Genomic DNA, 26760 nt, shown 5'->3' on the forward strand with positions numbered 1-26760 from the left:
ATCAGAGCACTTGCTGACGGCTGCTTACTCGGGCGCCATCTTGGACTCCTTACCTTCAATACCTTTGTAACCAATAATTAAACCGCTTCTTGGTTTTATCAATTATTGGATCGAGGTTTAGATTAGAACGCTCTTCGTCTTCTTTGGCAATGACAACATCTAGGTACGTCACTTGATTTTTTTACAGTTACGTTGTATAGCATAGACTCATTACATGATTTCACAGCTAACACCTCGCATTTATTTCTATTTAGCAAGAGACCTGACACTGGCAAACTGTGAGACCGAGACACTTGGCAGGAGAAGGGGACGGCCCGGTGACGTCACCACGCAGACCTGTCAAGCAAAGCCACCTGGCTGGGCAGCACTTCACTGCGGCTTGCCACCGGACACACACGCAGCGGACGCGCGTCGACGCGGTCCGACTCCACTTGACCGGCTCACGCGCTCTAAGTCGAGCCCCCACGCGGACTGCGTCCGTTGAAAGAGCGGACAATTCGCATTTGCGCCGGGGGACGACAAGTGGGAGCGGAACGTTTGGCGGGTGGAAGCGGTAAGTGACGATTTTCACGCGGACCTTGTTGAGATCGCAGAAGCGTAGGTGCCGCTTGGGCTTGTAGGTCGCTCGGGGAACTCAAGCGAAGAGGCTCCCGATTGCTTGCGGAAGGCACTTCCGTTTATTTTCGCCGCCTTTCGCCTTTTTTCGCCTCTTTTCGCTTCTTTTTGTCTCGTTTCGCTACTTCTCGCCTTTTTGAACCCTTCTGCATGAAGACTTCCTGATCGAGTTTGGACCGACGGCCTTTTGAGCGTTCATTTTCCAAATGGTCACCGGGCCTGGGTGGGGGGGCTAGGCGAGCCAGTGACGCTCACTTTGAAACGCGACGGCCAAATACTTTCTAATTCATTCCGAATGTCGCTTTATGCTTTCGTGGCCAGAACACTCCGCATCGGCAATTTGTCCTCTTGCTTTCATTTGATCGTGAACCTTGTCCAACGAGTCATTAACTGATTGACATGTAGAACTTTTTCACAACCCTCATCCTACCGCCGCCGTCCCCGAAAAAACGTCAGTTTGTAATCCGTCTGCGTAAGCGCTCAGTCGTACAGGAGTGGTCCATCGAAGAAAAGGTTTCTTCAGCCGTCATCTGTACTTCTTTGAAGGTGTCAGACATTTCGCTTCTTATCCAAGATGCTTCTTCAGCGAACTAAAGTCTTACTGGTAGTTTCGGCCCTGTATATACGGTCCAGACTTGGCGGTTCTGGACTCTGCTCTCAGGTTGGGGGGAGCAGAGGACTACTCCCTGCGGCTCCACTGATTGCTTCTATTGTCCTGACTGACGACTGGCCTGAGAGCCCTATTTGCCCTGGTATCACCTCATCAGCATAACTAATCCTATGTTGCTTAAGCACTCTATTGTACGAACGATCCAAATTGAACCTCACATCACCATATCGGTTTAGTGAAGGATTTAGCTGTTTTAAGAAAATAGCTTCTTTTACTCCCCTTTCAAACCATCTATGTTCTTTCACTAAGATTTTAACCTCATTGTCGTCAAATGAGTGGTTTCTAGCTTTTAGGTGCATATGTACTGCCGATTGAGGCCCACTAGTATTATCCCTGCGATGTTGATAGTCTTTTTTTGAGAATTTGTTTAGTCTCCCCAATGTATTGCTCTTTCCAATTTTCATTCTTACAATGCATTGAATAAACTACATTACAGTGGGGCCTTGGCTTACAAACTTAATTGGTTCCCAGACAGTGTGTAAGGCGAAAAGTGTGTATCCCAAAAAATAATTTCCCATAGGAAACCATTAAAATGCGAATAATCCGTTCCCAGGTCTCAATAAAATATAATTTTCAACTAAATAAGCCTTAAAACTACACACAACATACCTTATTCTATGTATAATAAATGTGCTATTGTATTGTAATGAAAGAAATACACTGCACTGTATCATAAAGTCACTTTATTTACATTTGATTTCTGACTAGTAAGGTCTTACGAAACTGAGGCATCACATTATCATTCATCATGTTGATGATTCTCATAGCCACAGTCTTTTCTGGATGAAACTGTTCAATAAAAGCCTGCACATCACAAATTCTTCCATGCTGCATTCAAGGGTCGAAGGGTAATGTTGGGTTATTTTTTATCGTTCGCCCTTGGTACATTGCTTCGACGGGTGTAGATGGAGATCGATTGTTAAATCATCAGGGAGCCAGGTCTTGAACAGAAAGTTGATTTAATTGGGAGAGCACGGGCATTGCGGTGCGGACGGAGGAGCGAGCATGGAGAGAGAGAGAGAGAGAGACGAACGGGCTGCAGGAGTATTTATGCGGCGCATAGTAATGACGCGACAGGATGTGACGTAATGAAAATGCGACATCGTGTAGGCAAGATATGACGTATGAGGAAGTTCAAAATGTAAACAAAGACTACAGAGCGATGTTTAGAGATGTTTGTATGGCGAATTACCCTAACAGGTAACATCATGCCAAGCCTTTTCTATCAGCTGAACACAATGATACTGTCACGTTCCGAGCGTGACAGGGATAGCTGACTCGTCGGAACGTTAATAAAAGGCGTTGGATCCCTAAGCAGGTGCATACAGAGATTTTATTACAACAAAAGGCGCGAGTCCAATGATTCCACTATCAAGCTAGGCAAAATAAAATGGCACGCGGCAAGTCCAAGACACTGGCGAGGCGCGAGACGTCGTAATCACGTTACTAGTGAGGTGAGAGCGACTCATTGAAACGTCCCAGTATCAGTGATCAGGGAATTGATATCAGCTGGCGGAGGTCGAGAGCGGCGGCCCCGCCCCAGCTGTGAACTCGCACGTGACAATTTCGGTGTCATTAGTCATGTAATAGCATCGACTAAATAACGCCTTTGTGTAAAGCTTTTAGGCAAAGGATGGTAGCAATGGTGGACTTAGCATACACAGGCTCTTTATTTGTAGAATGGTAGTAGAAAGTTACTCTCAGGGAAGTGACACACAGCGTGGGAAATGTGTCAGGCTGAGATTCAGAGAAGGGGGGTCGTCTCTCTCTCTCTCTCTCTCTCTCTCTCTCTCTCTCTCTCTCTCTCTCTCTCTCTCTCTCTCTCTCTCTCTCTCTCTCTCTCTCTTTCTGGCTCGCTCACTGGCTGGCTCACTCGCTCTGGATCGACGTGTGCATTCAGAGAAAGGGGGTGTGGAAAGGCAGGTCCGACGACGTCGCTCTCGCTCTGTATCGCTCTGTATCGCTCTGTATCGCTCTCTATCGCTCTGTATCGCTCTCTATCGCTCTGTATCGCTCTCTATCGCTCTGTATCGCTCTCTATCGCTCTCTAACGCTCTCTAACGCTCTCTAACGCTCTCTAACGCTCTCTAACGCTCTCTCTTTCTCGATGGTGTGCATTCAGAGAAAGGGGGTGTGGAAAGGCAGGCCGGCTGGGGCACTGTTCCGTCATGTGCTTTGGTGTTCTTCCGCAGAAGATTACTCCGCCAGCCGTGGTGAGGGGTGTGTATCGCTAAAAGTAGTGCGTAATCCAAGGTTTAACGTTCGTAAACCGAAAAGTTCGTAAAGCAAGGCGTTCGTAAACCGAGGCCCCACTGTACTTTGTTTTTCATTTGGCAGCCTATCTTTTGAATGCACTAATTTTTGCATTAAAGTGTTTATCGGTTTGAAATAAGTAGGAATTTTGTTATTCTGTTTTCTTATTTCAATACAATTCCCATATAAAAGTTGTAGTACGCCGTACATTATTTGGATTGGATTGGATATGCCTTTATTAGTCTCACAGTGGAGAAATTTACATGATTTGACATGATAAAAAAACGCTAGCACAAGTGGAAATGCGGTTTACCGCGCATGCGCACATTATGCTTTCATAATCGACCGTACGCAGCAATAAAAAATATATGCATATGATCGAGTATTACTTTTGCTCCCCTTGTTTAATGATTGCAATTCCACTTATTAAGCGATAATAAACCTTACAAACACAACCCGACACATAATTATTTACTTATTGCAAGAATAAAAACATAGAATAAAAACAAAGGTAATTTGTTTAAATTATTTTATTTACTTAATACACACCACAATCAATTATTTCAAATTTTTTTCTTAGTGCTCTCCCCAAATGTGACATTTGTGTGAAATTTAGTTCGCTTTTGGCTACATTTTCCACATATCCGGCAGTTTTAAAGTGGCTCTTTAGATGGTAAAATCCACTTGCAGCAACTTTTACGTCCTTTTTACACGGAGTGCAGAACGAAAACTGAGGACCTTTTGTCGACAATCTTATCCATCCAGCGTATTCACCTTGGTGACTCTCCCATTCTTTTGGGTGGCGACCCGATCCTAGAGTTTTTCTCTTCTCACTTGGCGGTTCTCCCATGCTGGTTGATTCCTCGATTGCAACACAAATGACTGTCCAACAGCACTGACCTTTCCGCTGAACAAAGCAGCATCTTCACAGCCCAGCTTTGTTCAGCGGAAAGGTCAGTGCTGTTGGACAGTCTGCGGTTGGATGGATGCATGGCTTGAGGAGCCTGCGATAAGAAGAAAGCAGCGTCAGCGCAGAGCGCCGATGCGTATGTGGAACTGTCGCGGCGTGGAATTGAAGCAGATTTATGTGGGACAATGTCTTTTCGTCAGTGGATGCTACAGCTTCGTGTTTGCTTTCAACATTTAGCTTGTAGTAGACGTACAAATTCCACCATGACGTCCCTCATCCACTGCTGACATGGATGCTTTGATATTCTCCTCTTTCAACTAGAACTGCTTCATGTCATCACAAAGAGGGTACAGCAAGTCCTGAAGAATGAATGACTCTGTGTCTTTGTGTTTCATATTTGTTATTTTTATTATTTTTTTTTTCCCCAAGATGGCGGCGCGTGAACACGCAGCGGCTCCCCTCTCCTGGCAAATTGGCGTTTTCATGTTTATTATGTTTGTTAAAGTAATTAGTAATAAGTGCCTTGCATGCTGGGTCCGAGAGGACAGTAATTTCATATGCATGCATATTAGCATATTTGACAATAAAGCTGACTTTGACTTGAAATGCCAGACTTCAAATACGGAAACGGACATACAAAATCAAACGAAAATATTGTGACACGCATGCGCATATCATGCTTCACCGACAAAGACTCAATAACCGCAGATTTTTTTTTATCGGATAAAAGTGGGTATACGGCGTACACAATTTAAAAGGATGAAAAAAAAACATAAAATATGGGGAAAACGTATACGTTACAGGTATGCCATTGAACCTCCCTGCCAACGCGCAAGTCAGGCAAGTTTATCTCAACTGTCATCGCCATCCCGTAGGGTTGAAATGATCCCTATCTTTCCTTGGGAAAGACACCCCCCCCCCCCCTACGGGCCCCTAAGCCTCGCTCCTCAATCGTGCTGAGAGGCAGTCTGGCAGCTCAGGCGTGCTGTCCAAAGGCTTCCTGGAAAAAACATGTGGTGGTGTTGACGTACAGGCAGGAACACAAAGAAACCTAAACCCTTCTGGGCAGAAGGATTCCCGCTTGGCTAGTAGAGCGGGTCTGACGCCCTGCCAGCGTGATGAGCGCAGGCGTCGAATTGTTGACTGCGCACATGGAATAAGAACAGCACAACTTATCCGGGTACTTCCAGTGTCTGAAACTCATGACAAAACGTTACCGGACACCAAGGCAGACAACTCTGAAAAGTTGCCTGCCCGGCAATAAAGTTGCCTGCCCCATTTTTCACAACTTGAAACACAATGAGACGACTAATCGCCAAAAAAAAAAAACATTGTTGCAAAGTATTAGTGATGTGTCGTTCGCAAACAAGCCGGTTCTTAGAGCCGAATCCCTGAAGCGAACGAAGAGAGCCGGAAATGGGAGCCGACTTTTTTTTTTTCTTCTATTCCCCGCCCCCAGTCTTCGGTTAAAGCCGCGCCTGATTGGTCAAGATCTGTGGTAGAGGAGGGAGGGGAGAATTACAGACACACGCAGCAGTGAGGGGGAGGGGTTAAAGAAAGTTGAAATTTTCAAACTGGGGACCTGTCGGATTGTTTTGAGTTCAATGAAAGACACATTTCTGAGAACTTTGCAGAGGAGATGGGGAGCTACTGCAGGACGCACACACTGTTTTGGAGCCATTTGAGCAGGTCACTGGAGATCAGTGTAGACAGGTACAAAAGACAAATGTTATCACATTATGCTGTTAATTGTTCAATTACTGTATTCTCAATTTCAGTCGTTGGTATTATAGCATTACTGATATGAAAAGCAAATTAGTGACAGCTGATCAGCAGACCAGAGTAACCCAAGGGAACGTGAAAGTTAGTGGATGCTCTCTCTGCACATATAAAGCCATACAAATAAAAATATTAGATTTTTTTACATGAATAATTCGTTTTTCACATAATTTTACATAGGTACCGGTAGTTAATTAATTTAAGCAACAAAAAACTGAGGAGTCATTTGGGAGCCAAAGGGAGCCGGATCTCATTTGTGAGCCAAGCCAAAAGAACCGGCTCTATGAAAGGAGCCGGAATTCCCATCACTACAAAGTATTAAAGGGCAACCGACCTCACTTTTTTGTTTTTTTAACTGACATCAGAAAAACGTTTTATAGCATCTAAAATAGCCAAAACACACAGTATGATATTTTTATTCAAATGCAAAACACCAATAAAAATGACTTAAAGTGTCCAAAATCTGCAAAAAATTAAGCTGCGAATTGGGCATTTTCAGAAAGTCCCGCCCCCAGTTCGTGACGTCACGCCAAGACGTCTTGCATTGCTGGAGAATCCAAACAATGGCTTCAGATTGGGAGAATATGCTTTCTTGTTACACATCCAGTTATGAATATGATTCAAATAGTTCAGAATAGGAAAACATACATGTTTGCAATCGATTAAAGAAGTCCTTCCGTGTCGTTTTGAGGCATCTGGACTGCAATGTAGCGCCCCACAAAAGAGGCAGAAAAATGGTGACCAGCTCCTGTGAGAAATGAATCAGCCCGTTTCCACAGGCTGATAAATTCCTTCCATGGAGCTAGGACTTCCTCTTCTGGCGGCTTTTGGGTGCAACACAAGGTTTTCAAATCAAACAGTACAGCAAAATACATCGACGTGATGGAAGGACGCTACAATGCGTCTTTTTTACGGTCAGGAGGCGGTCCTTTACTGACGTCACGTACGGACTCGTCACCCACTCAAAAACAAGACTTCCTGAATGTTCAGCGCGAGTCTTAAAACGTAAAATATAGCTATATGCGGTGGAATCTTATTAAAATACGCCCAGTAGAAGTCATTTGAAGCCATTTTACAAATTATGGACACAACTTCTCCGGAGACGTCGGTTGTCCTTTAAGGATTGTTTTTATTAAGGATGTACCTACCACAAATGCTCCCTTGCTTAATTTATCGTAAATATCGTGTATATATATATATATATATATATATATGAAGGCCTAGCTAGCTGTCTGTTAGCTATCTATTAGCCAGCTTTCTATCTATTTGAGTTACTTCCGGGTTGATTGAACGCTGCTCACCCACAGAAAAACTAGACACCTTGAGAGTTTTTAAAGGCGCTTAGAAATGAAATGTATTATTATTATTATGATTCGACTGGGAGCGGGTGCCTGTTCAGAAGCCTGCGTCCATCTTCTGGAGGTCATCTTCCGTGTCCGGGGTGGAGTTTCTGTTCCCCGAGGTGGCTCTCGGTGGCTTTGTTCCCCCATTTCGCTTCGGCTTTGCCTTTGAAGCACTTGCGGCGCAAAGGGGGCCTGGCCCGCGTTTTCGTGTCCAATGTTATTTGCGCGTGTGCAATGCTCCTTGCTACGGATGCGCAGAGGGCCGTCACGGGAATGTCACCCGACTCGCCCGACTGCCCCGGTGAGTCTCTGGGGGCAAATAACAACATCCGCCAATATTCCGTGTCCCAAACCGCAGCAACCGAAGAGCTTCTTGATGTTGGACGATACCGTTTTATTCCCACCAGAATCCTTAGCAGGGACTGTGCTTTGTCTTGCGAAGTCCACTTTGGGACACAAAGCCCCCCCGTCCCGTCCTCTTATTTTTTTCCATAGTAGCATGTCCAGTGATACCTTGGCTTACAAACTTAATTGGTTCCCAGACAGAGTGTGTAAGGCGAAATGTGTGTATCCCAAACATTAATTTCCCATAGGAAACCATTAAAACGAGAATCATTCCCAGGTCTCCAATTTCTACTTTCTAATTTTAATGATGATAATAATAATAATAATAATAATAATAATAATAATAATAATAATAATAATAATAATAATAATAATACATTTAATATGCAAGCGCCTTTCTGAACACCCAAGGACACGTTACAATAAAAACAATACATGAAACAATAAAATCATGAATAAAACAAAAAATAATGAAACAGCAGATTAAACTAGACCATGAAAGCAAGTTTAAACAGGTGGGTTTTGAGGTGAGATTTGAAAGTAGGAAGGGATTCAATGTTACGGATGTTGGGTGCTTTAAAACTAAAAAAAATATACAGTAAAGTCTCGTTATATCGATATCGGATATATCGATAGTCCTGGTTATATCGATATTTTTTCGGACTCCCTTGAATATCGATATAACGAGACTTTACTGTACCTTATTTTGTGTACAATAAATGTGCTATGGTATTGTAATTAAAGAAATAAATGGTACTGTAGAATAAAGTCGTGTTTTCTCTCCATTTTCTCACTCTGTCGTCTGCCTATCTATTTTTAATTTGCAGCTCTGTGTTTCTGTAAACCCCCAACCCCCCCACTGCTACCAATCACATGCGGCTTTAACCGAAGACTGGGGGTGGGGAATGGAGGACAAAAAAAGTCCGCTGCCATTTCCTTGTTAGGAGAACGGGCTCGACACATCACTCATTGTTGTGCTCCGTGTGTATCCCGAAAAATAGTTTGTATGCCAAGATTAAATTCTCGTCAATTTAACGTTCGTAAGCCGAAAAGTTCGTTAGCCAAGGCGTTCGTAAGCCGAGGTATCACTGTATTCATTTTTGCTTTGAGAACTCGCAAGTAGTCTTTCCAATATGTATTGGGATCATGTTTGTGCTGCAATACACTTGGGGCTGTGCGCGTGTGTGTAAACGAAGCATCCGTTCTCAGAGTGCCCCCACCGCCTTCTAAGAACAAACAAGAGGTTTTGGGGGCCCTCGTCATTGTGAGTGCGATTATTTGACAGACCCTTGTGTCTGTCTGCGTAGTTGTTCTTCTTTGCGTCGCGGGGGTGGGGGGCTATTGAGAGAAATTTAGTGTATGTGTGCGCGTGTCTGTCAGTCTGTCCTGTGTGTGTGTGTCTGTGTGTGTTTGTGTGTGCGCGCATGTGTGTCTTGTGTGCAGCCTGCGTCCGGCAACTGTAAAGGCCGATTGGATGTGTCCTTTTCAGGAGGCTGAAGTGAGCTGTTGCCATGGCGCCCTTCCTGCGTATCGCCATCAATACGTACGATGTGGGGGAGCTGCCTCCTCCCTCCGAGCTGCCTTTTTGTGCCATCAGGATGAAGGAGTTGGTCAGCACAGGTACATGCAGTTGCCGCACATGGGTTCCGATGCTGCTTAGCCTCGGGTGCGGGGGAGGGCGGGGGCTTTTGGCGGTGTAACGCTGTCAGAGATGTTAGGTCGGACACTGTGGACAAAGGCTCGAACACCGAAAGATTGTCTTTTACTGCCAGCAGGAGACTCAGCCATTCATGACACGCGCCTAAATTCTGCAGCCCTCTGCCAAGCTATTTATTGAGAGTATATGGAAATTTAAAGGACAACCGACATCTCCGGACAAGTTGTGTCCATAATTTGTAAAATGGCTTCAAATGACTTCTAGTGAGCGTATTTTACAAAGATTCCACCGCATAGAGCTATATTTTACGTTTTAAGACTCGCGCTGAATATTGAGGAAGTCTTGCTTTTGAATTGGTGACGAGTCCGTACGTGACGTCATGAAAGGACCCCCGCTCTGACCGACAAAAAGACACATTGTAGCAGTCCTTCATCACGTCAATGAATTTTGCTGTACTGTTTGTCTGAAAACCTTGATGTTGCACCCAAAAGCTGCCAGAAGAGGGCGTCCAAGCTCCATGTAAGGAATTTATCAGCCTGTGGAAACGGGCTGATTCATTCCATCCGAGTGCTGGTCGCCATTTTTGGGTGCGACATTCCCCCCCGCCCGTTTGCTTCAAAATGACACGGAAAAAAATTAGTTAATCGATTGCAAACTTGTATGCTTTCCTCTTCAGAACTATTTGAATCATATTAATAACTGGATGTGTAACAAGAAAGCATATTCTCCGAATCTGAAGCCATTGTTTTGATTCTCCAGCAATGCAAGATGTCTTGGCGTGACGTCACGAACTGGGGGCGGGACTTTCTGAAAATGCCCAATTCGCAGCTCAATTTTTCGCAGATTTTGTACACTTTAAGTCATTTTTATTGGTGTTTTGCATTTGAATAAAAATATCATACTGCGTGTTTTGGGTATTTTTGATGCTATAAAACGTTTTTCTGATGTCAGTTAAGAAACAAAAAAGTGACGTCGGTTGTCTTTTAAGTGATACATTAGTAAAACATAGTTTTTTTTTTATTAGAATACCACGCCCCTGGAACGTTCTAAGCCCCAACAGCTGTAAGCAATAAAACATTGTTTCTTCCATGAACTGATTAATGTGTAACCTGGCTAATGAGCTCTTCCTGTGAATGAATTTCAAGTCATAAATTACTCCGATGATAAAGGAGTTTCCCAAGTCCTAAATTCTGTCCAAGGCCAGATATTCTATATGAAGATGACAGTTTAACAAGCTGTGTCTTTTAAACTTAGATTGACCTCTGGAAATCTGCGCCTTTTGTTTGGTTGGCCAGCTTAGTATGAAACTTTTATATATATAACTTCTTATTCTGTCTAATCTCTATCAGACGCAAACATGAATACAGTACAGTGATACCTCGGCTTCCGAACTTAATTGGTTCCCAGAGAGTGTATAAGGTGAAAAGTGTGTATCCCAAAAATTAATTTCCCATAGGTAACCATTAACATGAGAATAATCCGTTCCCAGGTCCCCATAAAACATAATTTTCTACTTTCTCATTTTCTAAGCCTTAAAACTCCACAAAATATACCCTATTTTATGTATAATAAATTTGCTGTAGTATTATAATTAAATAAATAAACTGTACTATATAATAAAGTCATTTTATTTACCTTTGTGATGGTCGTTGATGGTGTGATGGAATGGATAGCTTTTTGCATAGTGTCTCAAGGAGCTTTGGGTTGTACAACTTGTTAGTTGTGATCTTGCAACAGATGCAAGCAGACACACTGAAAACATCCTTAATAGCTGGTTCCTTTGCTTGTCTCTTCATTTCAAATTGAACTAATGGCTCGTGCGGGTTATTTGTGGAGCCTGATTGATGAGAATTTTAACCTTGCCGTCTACACTCTGCCTTTGAACTATCAAAGTTGAAACGAGTCTCTTTTTTTTTGTCTTTTTTTTCTTTTTGTTTAAACCACCACCCCTCACTGCTGTGTTCTTGACCAATGGCTTTAACCGAAGACTGGGGGCGGGCAATAGAGGACAAAAAAAAATGTCGGTGGCCATTTTCTTTTCGGAGAACGGGCTTGTTTGCGAAAGACACATCACTCATTGTGGCAGCCCTGTGTGTATCCTGAAAAATAGTTCGTATGCCAAGGTAAAATTCTCATAAATTTAACATTCGTAAACCGAAATGTTCGTAAGTCAAGGGGTTCGTAAACCGAGGTATCACTGTATCTGTTGTTTACAGAACAACAACATCCCAACAAATCAAATCAAATTATTGATGCGCTGTGTCCTTTCCCCAAACGTGTGTTGTTTTGCCGCAGAGCGAGGGAGGACGCTGATCCAGAAGAAGCCCACAATTTATGCATCGTGGAAGACCACTTTTGACGCTCACATCTACGAGGGCCGCGTCCTGGAAGTGGTTCTGATGCAGAGCTCCGAGGAGGCTCTGGCCAAGGCTACCATTGGCGTTTCGGTGCTTGCTGAGCGCTGCAAAAAGTCCAAAGCCAACGGCTGTGCTGAGTTCTGGCTCGACTTGATCCCTTCCGGGAAGGTCCAAGTTGCTGTGCAATATTTGCTGGAGGACACAGACGCACGTAAGGCAGCCGTCCAATCGCCCCGAGGCAAAGTTGAGAGCAGCGACGCACCGCCGTTTAGTTTTAGTTTAGGAGCTTCAGCGCTGAGTGCCGATGCGCAGGTGGAGCTGTTGCGGCTTGGAATTGAAACGGATTTATGTGGGACAGGAGATATGAGACAATCTCTTTTCGGCAATGCATGCTACAGCTGCGTGTTTGCTTTCAACATTTAGCTTGTAGTAGACGTGCATATTCCGCCATGACGTCCCTGATCCACTGCTGAAAAGGATGCTTTGATCCTCTCCTCTTTCATCTAGAACTGCTTCATGTCACAAAGAGGGTACAGAAAGTGCTGAAGAATGTGTCTGTGTTGTCATATTTGTTATTTAGTTTTTTTTTATCTTGAAGATGGCGCTAGCTTGTAGTAGATGTAGCGACACACCACCGTTTAGTTTTAGTTTAGGAGCTTAGGCACTGAGCGCCGATGCGCATGTGGAGCTGTCGCGGCTTGGAATTGAAGCGGATTTATGTGGGACAGGAGATGTGAGACAATCTCTTTTCGTCAATGCATGCTACAGCTGCGTGTTTGCTTTCAACATTTAGCTTGTAGTAGATGTGCATATTCCACCATGACATCCCTGATCCACTGCTGAAAAGGACGCTTTGATCCTCCCCTGTTTCATTTAGAACTGCTTCATGTCACAAAGAGGGTGCAGAAAGTGCTGAAGAATGTGTCTTTGTGTTGACATATTTGTTACTTAGTTTTTTTTTTTTTTTTACTTCAAAATGGCACCGCGTGAGTGGCTGCCTTTCCAGCAGCTCCTGTATTTTGTTTTTCTACGTCTTTCTTTCCTTTCTTCTTCCTTTCATAACGTTGCTGCTGTGTTATTTCCGGGTAGAGTGAACGCTGGCGCGAATGGCTGCCGCTGCACATCTGCACACAAAAAAAAATCCAGTGACTGTAGTGTCCTTGAGAGTTTTTAAAGGCGCTTAGAAATTAAATGTATTATTTTTTGATGGACGTGGCCGGCTGCGTGTTTTTGCCTTTTTTTTTTTTTTTTTTTGTGGCGGCCGTGCCAGCGAAGCCAAATCAATGAGCGTCTTGTTCTGATGTGTCATTTCTTTGGCAGAGCAGCTGAAAGCCTGTCATCGTGCTGAGATATGCTGAGGCATGCTGTTAATGGCTTGGGGGAAGAAGCTGTTTAAATGTCTGCTGTATTTGGTGCGCATGGATCGGTAGCGCATACCTGAGGGGAGTAGCTGGAAAAGGTAGTGGGCAGGGTGCGGAGGGTCCAGTAGGTTTTTCCGCGCCCTTGTTATTAAGCAATTCCCTTTGAAAAGTCTCTGGAAAAGGTGGTGAGCAGGGTGCGGAGGGTCCAGTAGGATTTTCCGCCCTTTTCCACGCCCTTGTTCCTAAGCGAGTCCCTATGAAAAGTCGCTGGAAAAGGTGGTGGGCTGGGTGCGGAGGGTCCAGTAGGATTTTCCGTGCCCTTGTTATCAAGCTATTCCCTATGAAAAGTTGCTGGTAAAAGGTAGTGTGCAGGGTGCGGAGGGTCCAGTAGGATTTTCCGCGCCCTCGTTATTCAGCGATTCCCTATGAACAGTCACTGGAAAAAGGTAGTGAGCAGGGTGCGGGAGGAAGGGTACAGTACGATTTTCCGCCCTTTTCCGCGCCCTCGTTATCAAGCTATTCCCTATGAAAAGTCACTGGAAAAAGGTAGTGTGCAGGGTGTGGAGGGTCCAGTAGGATTTTCCGCTGCCTCGTTATTAAGTGATTCCCTATGAAAAGTCGCTGGAAAAGGTGGTGGGAAGGGTGCGGAGTGCCCAGTAGGATTTCCCCCCCTTTTCCACGCCCTTGTTATCAAGCTGTTCCCTATAAAACGTTGCTGGGAAAAGGTAGTGGGCAGGGTGCGGAGGGTTCAGTAGGATTTTCCGCCCCCTCGTTTGGATTCTTGGAGTGTCCTCAAGAGTGGATAGGGCTGTGCCAATGATGATTTTTTTTCCGCCGTCCTAACTGTTTGTTCAAGTCGGATTTTGTCCATTTTTGTGGCGAGCAATAAACCAAACGGTGATGGAAGAACACAGGATGGATTTGATGACAGCCGTGTAGAAATGTTGCAGCACCTCCTCTGGCAGGCCATGCTTCTTTCGCAGCCTCAGGAAGTACATCCTCTGTTGGGCCTTTCTCAGGTGGATGGAGTTGGTGTTAACTTCACTTGTCCTGGGAGACTGCGGTTCCCAGGAACTTGAAGGTCTCAACGGTTGACACGAGGCAGTTGAATAGTGTGAGGGGCGGCTGTGGTGATGGATGTTACCTGAAGTCCACAATCATTTCTACTTTTTAAGCACCTTTCAATGCTCTCAAGGACACTTTGCAGTCACAGACGAGCATAGGTACTATAATAAATAAAATACAATCACAAATAGAATGCAATAAATAAAATACAATTATAAATAGAAACAAGAGAAAGCTACACAGAAAATGCTATTTTAAATAGGTGGGTTTTGAGATGGGACTTAAAGGTGGGAAAAGAGTCCATGTTACGAATGTTGGGAGGAAGTGAGTTCCAAAGTTTGGGGGCAGAGCAGCAGAAGGCTCTGTCACCCATCGTGCTGATACGGGTAGGGGGGCGGGGGGTTATACAGAGGTGGAGGGAGAAAGAGGATCTGAGGGAACGAGAGGGAATAGAAATTTGAAGGTCAGATAGGTATGGGGGGGCAAGATTATGGATAACTTTAAATGTATAAAGAAGAATTTTAAAGTTGATTCTACATTTGACCGGGGGCCAATGAAGCTCTTGAAGGGTGGGGTGATGTGGTGAAAGGATGAAGTTCTGGTGATGATCCGGGCTGAAGAATTGTGGACGAGTTGAAGTTTGTGGAGGAGTTTCTGAGGGACACCAAAGAGAAGTTATTGCAATAGTCAATCCGGGAGGTGACAAGATTATGAACGAGGATAGCAGTGTTGTGTGAGGAGTGAGAGACGGGCGAAGATGATACATATTGCGTAGGTGGAAGTACGCAGACCGGGTTAAGTTATTTATATGGGAATGGAAAGATAGTGTGCTGTCAAGAAAGACACCTAGGCTTTTCACCTCATAGGAGGGAGAAACAGTGTTATTGTCAATAGCGAGAGATAAACTGTTAGCTTTGCTCAAGGTGGATTTGGATGGCTGCACCAGTTGTTTACTGCTCTCACACCCGAGTGACTTTTGACCCCACCCTCAACCCTGAGCATTTGGCCTGTTCGCCAGTTGACTTTTTCCGTGTTGATCCTCCAAGAGTGGTATCTGTCAGCAGGGACTGAGATGAGCGTCATTGGCTCCCCCAAAAGGGCCGCTGGGCAAATTTCAAGCCGCTCTCCGTTCGAAAATCAGAAATGCTATTAGTTTGTCGCTTGAAATATTTCCCGTTTTTTTCTACCTTCAAACGGCCGCAGTGGCAAACACACCCTCGGTGCGAGTCGTCCCTCAGGATGGACTGGCAACCCTCAACAGGAGGAGGGGGGCCTTCAAGCAGCCCAAGCTTCACATCATCAAGAACCATGAGTTCAGCGCCACTTTTTTCCATCAGCCCACATTCTGCTCGGTTTGCAGAGATTTTCTCTGGTGAGTCTGTCCCGGGCGAACGTGGGTGGCGTTGCGAAAGGGAAAATGAAAGCCACAACAACATTTTTCGGTGGTCCTAATCTCTGAACTAAAATATGTGTTGTTATTGTTGTGTTCCCCCCCCCCTCGCTATACCCATCCAGGGGACTCAAGAAGCAAGGCTACAAGTGCAGACGTGAGTCCACCTCCCACTTTTCATAATTTGATGTTCTCCTCAATTTGACTTTCCAATACAGTGATACTTTGGTTTACGAACCCCGTGGCTTACGAACTTTGCGGTTTAAGAATGTTAAACTTTTGAAAATTTTATCTTGTTATACAAACTATTTATCGGGATACACACGGAGCTGCCACAATGAGTGATGTGTCGTTAGCGAACGAGCCCGTTCTCCTAACAAGAAAATTGCAGCCGGCTTGTTTTTGTCATCTATTCCCCGCCCCCAGTCGTCGGTTAAAGCCACGTGATTGGTCAAGAACACAGCAATGAAGAGCTTGGGGGTTACAGACAGAGAGAGAGTGAAGCCATTCTCCAAAAAAGAAAATGGCAGCCAACATTTTTTGTCCTCTATTCCCCGCCCCCAGTCTTCGGTTAAAGCCACGTGATTGGTGAGGAACTCAGCAGTGAGGGGAGGTGGTTGAAACATTAAAGAGACAGGCAGACGACAGAGTGACAAAATGGATAGAAAGCAGTGAAATTTGGACTCGTTTCAACTATGATAGTTCAAAGGCAGAGTAGACTGCAAGGTTAAAATTCCCATCAATCAGGCTCCACAAATAACCCACACTAGCCATCAGTTCAATTTGAAATGAAAAGACAGGCAAAGGAACCAGCTATTAATGATGTTTTCAGTGTGTCTGCTTGCATCTGTTACTGTTGCAATAACACAACTTCCAAGATGTACAACCCGGAGCTCCTTTTGTTGTTTTTGTCTTGTTTTGTGTTTTCTTTTGTCGCTTTGTGTTCTTGTGCGTCGTGTGGAATCGATACGGATTGTTTGTCAGCATTTTTGACCACGACATTCATCAAGGTGGAGACCGTGCTCAGCCGTTGCGCCTTTTCGGCAGAATGAATATGCCAGTACTGTTTTTGAATGAGAGGAATGTCGGTGCCATTCAACTGTCATCACTGGACAGCTCTGGGGCCATTGTGCTTTTTTGCGCCTGTAATGAGCAGCATATTCAAAGCCCCGCTTTGTTCAGCGGAAAGGTCGGTGCTGTTGGACAGTCTGCGATTGGATGGATGCGTGGCTTGAGGAGCCCGCGATCAGCGCAGAGCTCCGATGCGTATGTGGAACTGCTGCGGCTTGGAATTGAAGTGGATTTATTTGGGACACGAGATGTGAGACAATTTCTTTTCAACAATGGATGCTACAGCTGCGTGTTTGCTTTCAACATTTAGCTTGTAGTCGACGTGCACGTTCCACCATGATGTCCCTGATCCACTGGTGAAGAGACGCTTTGATCCTCTCCTCTTTCATCCGGAACAGCTTAGTGTAACAAAGAGGGTACAGAAAGTGCTAAAGAATGAATGACTCTCTGTGTCTTTGTGCTGTCATGTTATTTGCTATGTAGTTTTTTTTTGTCGTTTGACTTCAAGACCGCAGCGCAAGAGTGGCTGCCTTTCCAGCAGATCATGTATTTTGTTTTTCTACTTTCATTCCTTTCATCAGTTTGCTGCTGTGAAGTGTAATTTCTCCACTGCGAGACTAATAAAGGCAAATCCAATCCAATCTGTACACTTGATACAAAAAGCTATCAACCCAGCTAAACAGAACACAATTGATGAGGAACAAGGTAAAATGTTCACAGAGAAAGCACATACAAGGGATCATTCCCCAAGATGGTGAAAGAAGAAGGCTGCGTTCCTCATCAAGTGTGTAATGCTGATGAAAGCGGCCACTCCATTCCATCAAGCCATCAACAACAATCACAAAGGTAAATAAAACCACTTTATTATATAGTACAGTTTATTTCTTTAATTAGAATACCATAGCACATTTATTATAAAGAAAATAATGTATAGTTTGCGTAATTTTAAGGCTTAGAAAATTAGAAAGTAGAAAATTATGTTTGATGGGCACCAGGGACTGGATTATTCTAATTTTAATGGTTTCCTATGGGAAATAATTTTTTGGGGATACACACTTTTCACCTTACGCACTCTTTCTGGGAACCAATTCAGTTCGTAAGCCAAGGTATCACTGTACTTTGAAATTGAGACATTTGTGCATGTCTTCCACCAAGAATGCAATGCGGCGATTCACAAGAAATGCATTGAGAAGATTATTGGCAGGTGCACCGGAACTGCAGCAAACAGTCGGGACACGATGGTGAGTCCAATGCCTCTTAGTATCTCTGTCTGTCCATCGATAGAAATTTATCTTTACCTTATAGATCGGGGGTGCCACAGTCAAGGCCCGGGGGCCAAATCTGGCCCGCCATATCATTTGATTTGGCCTGCAAAAGCAAATCAAGCATGTCAAGTGCCATGATGCTTGCTGAAGTCCCAACCCAAATTTTAAATTGTCGTTGGTACACCACAACAGGAGTCATTATTCTTGACTTGTGATTTGAAAACGAGTTGTTCATGACTTTGTTGTGCATTCTGTATGCCATATGTGGAGATCATAATAATAATGATAATGATGATAATAATAACAATAATAATATAATAATAATAATGATAATAATCATAATAAATAATAATACATTAAAATAATAATGCATATCATTCATAATCGCCTTTCAAAACTCAAGGTCACTTTACAGTCACAGGATAAGCCACACGCGCCAGCGTTCACTCAACCCGGAAGTAACTCGAATAGATAAAGAGATAGCTAAGATTGTAGACAGTGATGGTGCCTAATCACTTTTTTAGAACAGGCTACTATTGTTGTAGATGGAGGTGCTTGCTACATGGTGCCCACAGTCACTATCTTTGGCTCAACTAGCTAGCTAGCTAGCTAATAGATAGCTAGCCAGCTAATAGATAGCAAATAGATAGCTAGCGAGGTAGCCAGCTAGGTAACTAGCTAGATAGATAGCTGGATAGTTAAAGAAATAAAAAGAAGTGAAGAGAGGAAAAAAGTAATAGAAATAAGAATGAAATATGAAAGGAAATATGTGATCAATAAAGCCAGAGGCATTGCTGACGATTAATAAACATTCTAATGCCTGTGTGCTCTGAGGGGCTGTCATCTGTGTGTGTGCGTGCGGGTGCGTGTGCGGGTGATTGAGCGTAAAGAGTTTGATGGTTCTCTTTATTTGTAAGTAGGTTCGTTGTCAGATCTCCCAGGCAGGTGACGCGCAGAGCTTGATCGTGGCGTGGAGATGAGCAAGTCGTGCCGTGATGTCCGTCCGACGCCCGGCGTGAGCCGGGCGTGAGTCTGAGATGATTCTGCCCCGTGGTTCGCCCGATCTCTCTGTCCCGCGACAGCTCCTTTTATACAATTTTCAAGCGTGTGCTATGCGTCAGGGTGAGACGCACATCAAGGAGATCAAGGAATTGAAAGACATGAAAGGGTTGAAAAGCGCACTTCAAAATCATACACACGTGTGACGCAACAAGCGCGCATGCATGCATTTGTCAGGGATGAGAATAAACCGCCGATCGGCGGATTTCCGACTTTTTCAGGCCATAATGACCACATAAAACTAAATATGTATTCTTGCTTTTTCGCTGTTCATTCCCTGTTTTGGCTTGTGTTGGTGGAAAGCGCCATTTTGATTGGATGATACTAACGCCGGTTGGCGGAAGGGGCCGTTTTGATTGGATGATCTTGACTGAGGTGCCGTTGATGTCGAAACAGGTAAACGCCCCCTTTTGAAGAAGCGGACGAGTAAAAAAAATCAATTTGAATGTTCAATAGGATTTGCCTTTGTGGAGAGATCACGTTTTAATTTGGGCAGGCTAGCTAGCAGTAACCTTATGTATGTACCCGGCAAATTGACTTTTAATCCGATAGATTGTCTGGATTTTTACCAATCAAGAAACTAAATATTGTACAATAAAAACGAAATGAAGCAATTATTACCTGCAACACAGTATGGCAGAAGGGATGGGTGAAGTCGCATGGGTTTTGTCTTGTGATTAACTGCGCAACAGAAAAGCACTATATATATATATATATATATATATATATATATATATATATATATATATATATATATATATATATATATATATATATATATATGTATATATGTATGTATATATGTATGTATATATGTATGTATATATGTATATATATATATATATGTATGTATATATGTATATATATATATATGTATGTATGTATATATGTATATGTATGTATATATGTATATGTATATATGTATGTATATATGTATATATGTATATATATATATGTATATATGTATATATATATATATATATATATGTATATATGTATATATGTATGTATATATGTATGTATATATGTATATATGTATGTATATATGTATGTATATATGTATATGTATATATGTATATATATATAAAATATTGACAAACATGTTCTGTGACTGAAGTGAGAGTTTGAAAGGCACTTATAAATGAAATGTAATCAATATATATATATATATATATATATATATATATATATATATATATATATATATATATATATATATATATCGTTTTCTTCTCATCTACATATCTGCGGCAACTGTGCCCCCAATGAATTTTGAATGATTCCCTCCATCAATTAAAGAAAAAGCATTTGTGAGCGTTTCCGTCAACGATCGAGTCGCCGCGTCCGTTGGATGTGGCGAATGATTGGCAGAGCATATCTGCGTCCAGTTCCAGAAGGAGCGCTTCAAGATCGACATGCCGCATCGCTTCAAGTACAACAACTACCGAAGCCCCACCTTCTGTGACCACTGTGGCAGCCTGCTGTGGGGTCTCTACCGGCAGGGCCTCAAGTGCGAAGGTGGGGGTCCGCTCAACGACTGCTCCCCCCCCCCCCCCCAACACGCACACAACACTGGCCGCCATCTTGTCTTTTTGCCTCAGATTGCGCCATGAACGTCCACAGTTACTGTCAGAAAAAAGTAGCCAATCTGTGTGGGATCAACCAGAAGCTGCTGGCTGAAGCGCTCTCGCAAGTCTCTCAGGTTTGTGTCGAGGCCACCTTCAAAACCTTGCTCGTTGCTTGCTAGCAGCTGCTCGTTGCCGTCCGTGACAACCGCTTGACATCCTAGAAATCCCCCAAAACGGATGTTGGGATTTACCAAGACGTCCACGCAACAGCAGCAGACCCTGCTGCTGGTGAGATGTTGTCATTGCCATTGGTGACTGCTAAAAGTTGATTATTTATTGATTTTTTTTTTTCTCTCAAGTAGTCGGTAAAAAGGACAAAGTGAGCGACGGCCCCGCCTCTGCCACTCCTTCTGCTAAGCGGTCGCACCTGACCCTCAACCACCTGGTCTTCCACAAGGTTCTGGGAAAGGGCAGCTTCGGCAAGGTGGGTGGGTTCCGCGCTCGGCATGGATCAGGCCCCCATTCGGTCCCTCCCACGCTCCCCTCATCTCACCCCTCAGGTGCTTTTGGCGGAGCTGAAGGGCCGAGACCAGTTCTACGCCGTCAAGGTTCTCAAAAAGGATGTGGTGCTGATGGATGACGACGTGGAGTGCACCATGGTGGAGAAGAGAGTACTCGCCCTGGCCTGGGAGAACCCCTTCCTCACCCACCTCTATTCCACCTTCCAGTCCAAAGTGAGCATTGGCGAGCGTGAAACCGCCGCGGGCCGCCATTTTCGTGCGCACGCGTTCTCATTGGGGTCAATGGGATGGTGGCGTGCATCCAGGAGCACCTCTTCTTCGTCATGGAGTATCTCAACGGCGGCGACTTGATGTTCCACATCCAAGACAAAGGCTGCTTCCCACCCGCCCGGGCAACGTGAGTTCGAATCGGCCCGCTCGCTGGCTGCGCTTCAAATCATCCATGCATCCTCATCGCTTCGCTTCAGATTCTACGCCGCTGAGATCATCGTGGGCCTGCAGTTCCTCCACTCCAAGGGCATCATCTACAGGTCGGAAGCTCTCCAAACAATGCGCGGCGCGCACATTCGCCGGTGACGAGGCTCAGTCTCACGCCAACATGCCTGGCGGTCCTCCGCAGGGATCTGAAGCTGGACAACGTGATGCTGGACAAGGACGGACACATCAAAATTGCAGACTTTGGCATGTGCAAGGAGAACATGTTTGGAGACGCCCGTGCCTCCACCTTCTGCGGGACGCCCGACTACATCGCTCCCGAGGTAGGGAAAGGGCAGCCGTCCACCGGCGTTCCCCCTCCGGCGCTTCCTTCCGAGTGGCCCCGCTCTTTCGTCTCTCCCGACAGATTCTCTTAGGTCACAAGTATACCTTCTCGGTGGACTGGTGGTCTTTTGCCGTGCTGCTCTATGAGATGCTGATTGGCCAGTCGCCTTTCCAAGGCGACGACGAGGATGAGCTGTTTGAGTCCATCCGCTCCGACACCCCTCACTACCCTCGCTGGATTCCCAAGGAAGCCAGGAAGTTGCTGGAACTGGTGATTGGATTTCCACGCCTTCTCGTTCAAAATTGGCCAACAATTTCTTGATTTAAAGGACAACCGAGACCATTTTTTTGGTTCCTAACTGACATCAGAAAAACGTTTTATAGCATCTAAAATACCCAAAACATGCAGGCTGATATTTTTAGTCAAATGTAAAACACCAAAAAAACTACTTAAAGCGTCCCAAAACTGCCACAAAATGAGCTCAGTCCAGTTATGAATATGATTCAAATAGTTCTGTAGAGGAAAGCATAAATGTTTGCAATCGATTAAAGAAGTCCTTCCGTATCAATTCGAGCCGTCTGGACTTCAATGTAGCGCCCATAAAATGCACAAGATGACACACAAGCTCCGTTGTAAATGGCTGGTTTGTCCGCTGGGTATTTGTGTCAACTTACACCTTCTTTATGTGTTTGTTGTATTGTTGTATGTTACCGCAATTGGCTGCGACCCACAACGATTCACCATTGCGTTATTTATGTAGTTTTCCTTCTAATTTCGGGATCAACATGGTGTTTTCAGATAAAAAAAAGTACCCAAAATGCATTGTGTTTCGCTTTCTCGGTCAGGGGAGTTCACTCCGTGACGTCACTTAGGGCATTGCGATCAATCAGAATCAGAATCATCTTTATTGCCAAGTATGTAGAACACACAAGGAATTTGTTTCCGGTAGAACACGCTGCACTAGTATCATCATCAAAAAATTGCTAAGTGGCACTACCATTTTGTGCAAGTCCTCGAGAGTGGGTAGGGCGGTGCCAATGATTTTTTTTCTGCTGTCCTGACTGTCTGTTGAAGTCGGATTTTGTCCATTTTTGTGGCGGCCCCGAACCAAACGGTGATGGAAGAATACAGGATGGATTCGATGACAGCCGTGTAGAAATGTTGCAGCACCTCCGGTGGCAGGCCATGCTTCTTTAGCAGCCTCAGGAAGTACATTCTCTGTTGGGCCTTTCTCAAGACAGAGTTGGTGTTGACCTCCCACTTCATGTCCTGGGAGACTGTGATTCCCAGGAACTTGAAGGTCTCAACGGTTGACACGAAGCAGTGGATAGTGTGAGGGGTAACATCCATCACCACGGATGTTTCCTGATCAACTCGAAAACAAGACTTCATGAAAATTCAGCCCGAGTCTTAAAACCTAAAATATAGCTATATGTGGTGGAATCTTTGTAAAACGCGCTCAGTAGAAGTAATATGAAGTGGTTTTACAAATTATGGATACAACTTGTCCGGAGCTGTCGGTTGTCAATAATAATAATAATAATAATAATAATAATAAGGAAGTGTGTTCCAGAGTTTGGGGGCAGAGCAGCTGAAAGCTCTGTCCCCCATCGTGCTGAGACGGACAGGGGGGGCACACAGAGGAAGGGGAAGAGGATCTGAGAGAAGGAGAGGGAATAGAAATTCGAAGGTCAGATAGGAATGGGGGGGCAAGGTTATGGATAGCATTAAATGTATAAAGAAGAATTTTAAAGTTGATTCTAAATTTGACCAGGAGCCAGTGGAGCTCTTTGAGGACGGGGTTGATGTGGTGAAAGGATGAGGTTCTGGTGATGATGAAATGAATTGCCATAGTCAATCCGTGAGGTGACAAGACTATGAACAAGGATAGGGTGAGAGATGGGCAAAAGACGATTGATATTTCGTAGGTGGAAGGAAGTATGCAGATCAGGTTAAGTTTTCGAGTTAGTCCAACTCCACCACTCTCCTTTGTCGCCGCGCCCACAAACGTGAATTGGGTGCGACGTCCCATGTCGATTCAACCCGGTGACCTCCCTTGTTTTTGCAGTTGTTTGAGCGCGATCCCACGCGCAGGCTGGGCGTGGTGGGAGACATCCGGGCACAGCCCTTCTTCAAAAGTCTGAACTGGAGCGCTCTGGAGAGGAGACAAATGGAGCCCCCTTTCAAGCCCAAAGTGGTGGGGGAACCGAACCGGGTGTTTTGGTGTGCACGCGCACTCCTAATCCTGACTGACTTTGTGACCCTCTCGCATTCGCAGAAATCTCCCAGTGACTACAGCAACTTTGACAAAGAGTTCCTGAGCGAAAAGCCCCGACTCTCCCACGTCGACAAGAACCTCATCGACTCCATGGACCAGTCAGCTTTTGCTGGCTTTTCCTTTGTCAACCCCAAACTGGAACATCTGATCAGCAAATGAAAAGCCAAAACCGGCTGCACCGGGACCTGTCTTTTCATGGTTAGCAAATACAGTGATACCTCGGTTTACGAACCCTTTGGCTTACGAACTTTTCGGTTTACAAATTTACAAATTTATGAAACTTTTACCATGGCATACGAACTATTTTTCAGGATACACACGGAGCTGCCACAATGAGTGATGTGTCGTTCGCGAACGAGCCCATTTTCCTAACAAGAAAATGGCAGCCGACTTGTTTTTATCCTGTATTGCCCGCCCCAAGTCTAAGGTTAAAGCCATTTGATTGGTCAAGAACGCAGCAGTCGGGGAAGGTGGTTTCAACATTAAAGAGACAGGCAGATGACAGAGAGAGAGTCAGAAAATTGATAGAAAACAGAAATTTTGACTTGTTTCAACTTTGATAGTTCAAATACAGAGTGTAGACTGCAAGGTTAAAATTCCCATTAATCAGGCTCCACAAATAACCTGCTCAAGCCACTTGATGCAAAAAGCTATCAACCCAGCTAAACAGAACACAATTGATGAGGAATGGTAAAATTATCACAAAGAAAGCACCAACAAGGGATCATTCCTCAAGATGGTGAAAGAAGAAGGCTACGTTCCTCATCAAGTGTTTAATGCTGATGAAACCGGCTACTCCATTCCATCAAGCCATCAATGACCATCACAAAGCTAAATAAAACGACTATTATACTGTACAGCTCATTTGTTTAATTATAATACCATAGCACATTTATTACACAGAAAATAAGGTATATTTTGTGTAGTTTTAAGGCTTAGAAAATTGGAAAGTAGAAAATTATGATTTATGGGGACCTGGAAATGGATTATTCTCATTTTAATGGTTTCCGATGGGAATTAATTTTTGGGATACACACTTTTCACCTGACACACTGTCTGGGAACCAATTACGTTTGTAAGCCAAGGTATCACTGTACCTCAGAGGAAAACAACACAGGCCTGTCACATGTCATGGGGTGTACTTTACACACCATTGCAGCTACCGTATGATCAAATGTGAAGCCTTTAAAAAAAAAAAAAACATTTGTGTGATCGTTTTAACCATAGTTACTTTTAACCCAATCATCCATTTACCGGTACTGTATCTTGAAATTGAAAAAATAATCACACTCATTGTTTCTACCACATCCAGTCAATATGCAATGATTATTGATCAAACGAAACGCACCACTACATATGGGATAATCTTTCCCCAGAGGATTTCATTGAAAAACAATGAACATCTTCAGAGATGTTCGGTCGGACACTGTGGACAAAGGCTGAAAGAAAAAGATTCTTTTTACTGCCGGCAGCAGACGCAGCCATTTATGACAGATGCTTAAATTCTGCAGTCCTCTGCCAAGCTATTTATTTAGAGTATATGCAAATTTAAGTGATACATTAGTAAAACATAGTTTTCTTGATTAGAATACCAGGCCTCTTGAGTTCTAAGCGCAAACAGCTGTAAGCAATAAAACATTGTCTCGTACATGAACTGATAAATTTGTAACCTGGCTAATGAGCTCTTCCTGTGAAGGAGTTTCAAGTTGTAAATTACTCCGATGATAAAGGAGTTTCCCAAGTCCTAAATTCTGTCCAAGGCCAGATCTCCTAGATGAAGATGACAGTTTAACTTGCTGTGTCTGTTAAACTAAGATTGAGCTCAGGCCATCTGCGCCTTTTGTTTGGTTGGCCAGCTAAGCATAAAACTTTTAAATAAGATAACTTCTTATTCTGTCTAATCTCTATCAACATCACATCACTCTCTTGAAACACGCTGACCTACTGTGACTAAACATGGGAAGATGCTGTCGCTAAACGGCAATGCCCCACAAAACAAAGATTCATTTGTTCATAGTCAGTTTAAACTCACAGACCATTAGCTATAAGCACATCCAGTGGTTAAAATAAGCGTTGGGGATATAGTACCCGTACTTGTTTGCATGGTCACGTTTTGTGTTGGAATGAGCAATTAAAGTACATCAGTTACGTTATCATCAAATGTGACGATGATTAAGTTGTGGCTGTACTTTTTCTTCAATGATACTAGAACGTCTGATTATAAATAAACATTTCTTTTGTTCATCTTTGTTTTGTTTTTTTAGTAACCAGACAGTTAAATAAGTTTTTTTTTTTTTTCATATGCTAGAGTTCATTTATCTGGCGATCTATTTGCTATCTATTAGCTTTCTATTAGCAAACTGGCCGACTAGTTAGCTATCTGGCTGGCCATCTATTAGTTATATAGCTAGTTGTCTAGCTAGTTAGCTAGCTGGCTATCAATTGGCTATCTATTAGCTAGCTAGCCTTCTATGTATTTGAGTTACTTTCAAT

At 43.9% G+C, this 26760-nt stretch overlaps 1 protein-coding gene across 2 annotated transcripts; it reads left to right on the forward strand.

Moving 5' to 3' along the window:
* The first annotated feature begins 323 nt into the window (after positions 1-323).
* On the forward strand, positions 324-26511 carry LOC148890854 (protein kinase C delta type-like). Of its 2 annotated transcripts, none has more exons than XM_089009812.1 (17): positions 324-553; positions 9405-9535; positions 11868-12140; positions 15559-15727; positions 15871-15902; positions 17972-18057; positions 20529-20658; positions 20742-20842; positions 20930-20996; positions 21068-21192; positions 21269-21442; positions 21535-21626; positions 21697-21759; positions 21849-21987; positions 22071-22259; positions 24058-24186; positions 24268-26511. In XM_089009812.1, exons 2-17 carry the CDS (start codon positions 9427-9429, stop codon positions 24424-24426), a joined length of 2037 nt encoding a protein of 678 aa, XP_088865938.1. In that variant the 5' UTR covers positions 324-553; positions 9405-9426; the 3' UTR covers positions 24427-26511. The 2 variants fall into 2 exon arrangements, with proteins under 2 accessions (XP_088865938.1, XP_088865939.1); XM_089009813.1 differs by having other exon boundaries at positions 21071-21192.
* The last annotated feature ends 249 nt before the right edge of the window (positions 26512-26760 follow it).

This window comes from Hippocampus bargibanti, linkage group LG12 (genome assembly GCF_051943395.1).
Source record: "Hippocampus bargibanti isolate YZ-2025 linkage group LG12, ASM5194339v1, whole genome shotgun sequence".
NCBI classification, from domain to species: domain Eukaryota; kingdom Metazoa; phylum Chordata; class Actinopteri; order Syngnathiformes; family Syngnathidae; genus Hippocampus; species Hippocampus bargibanti.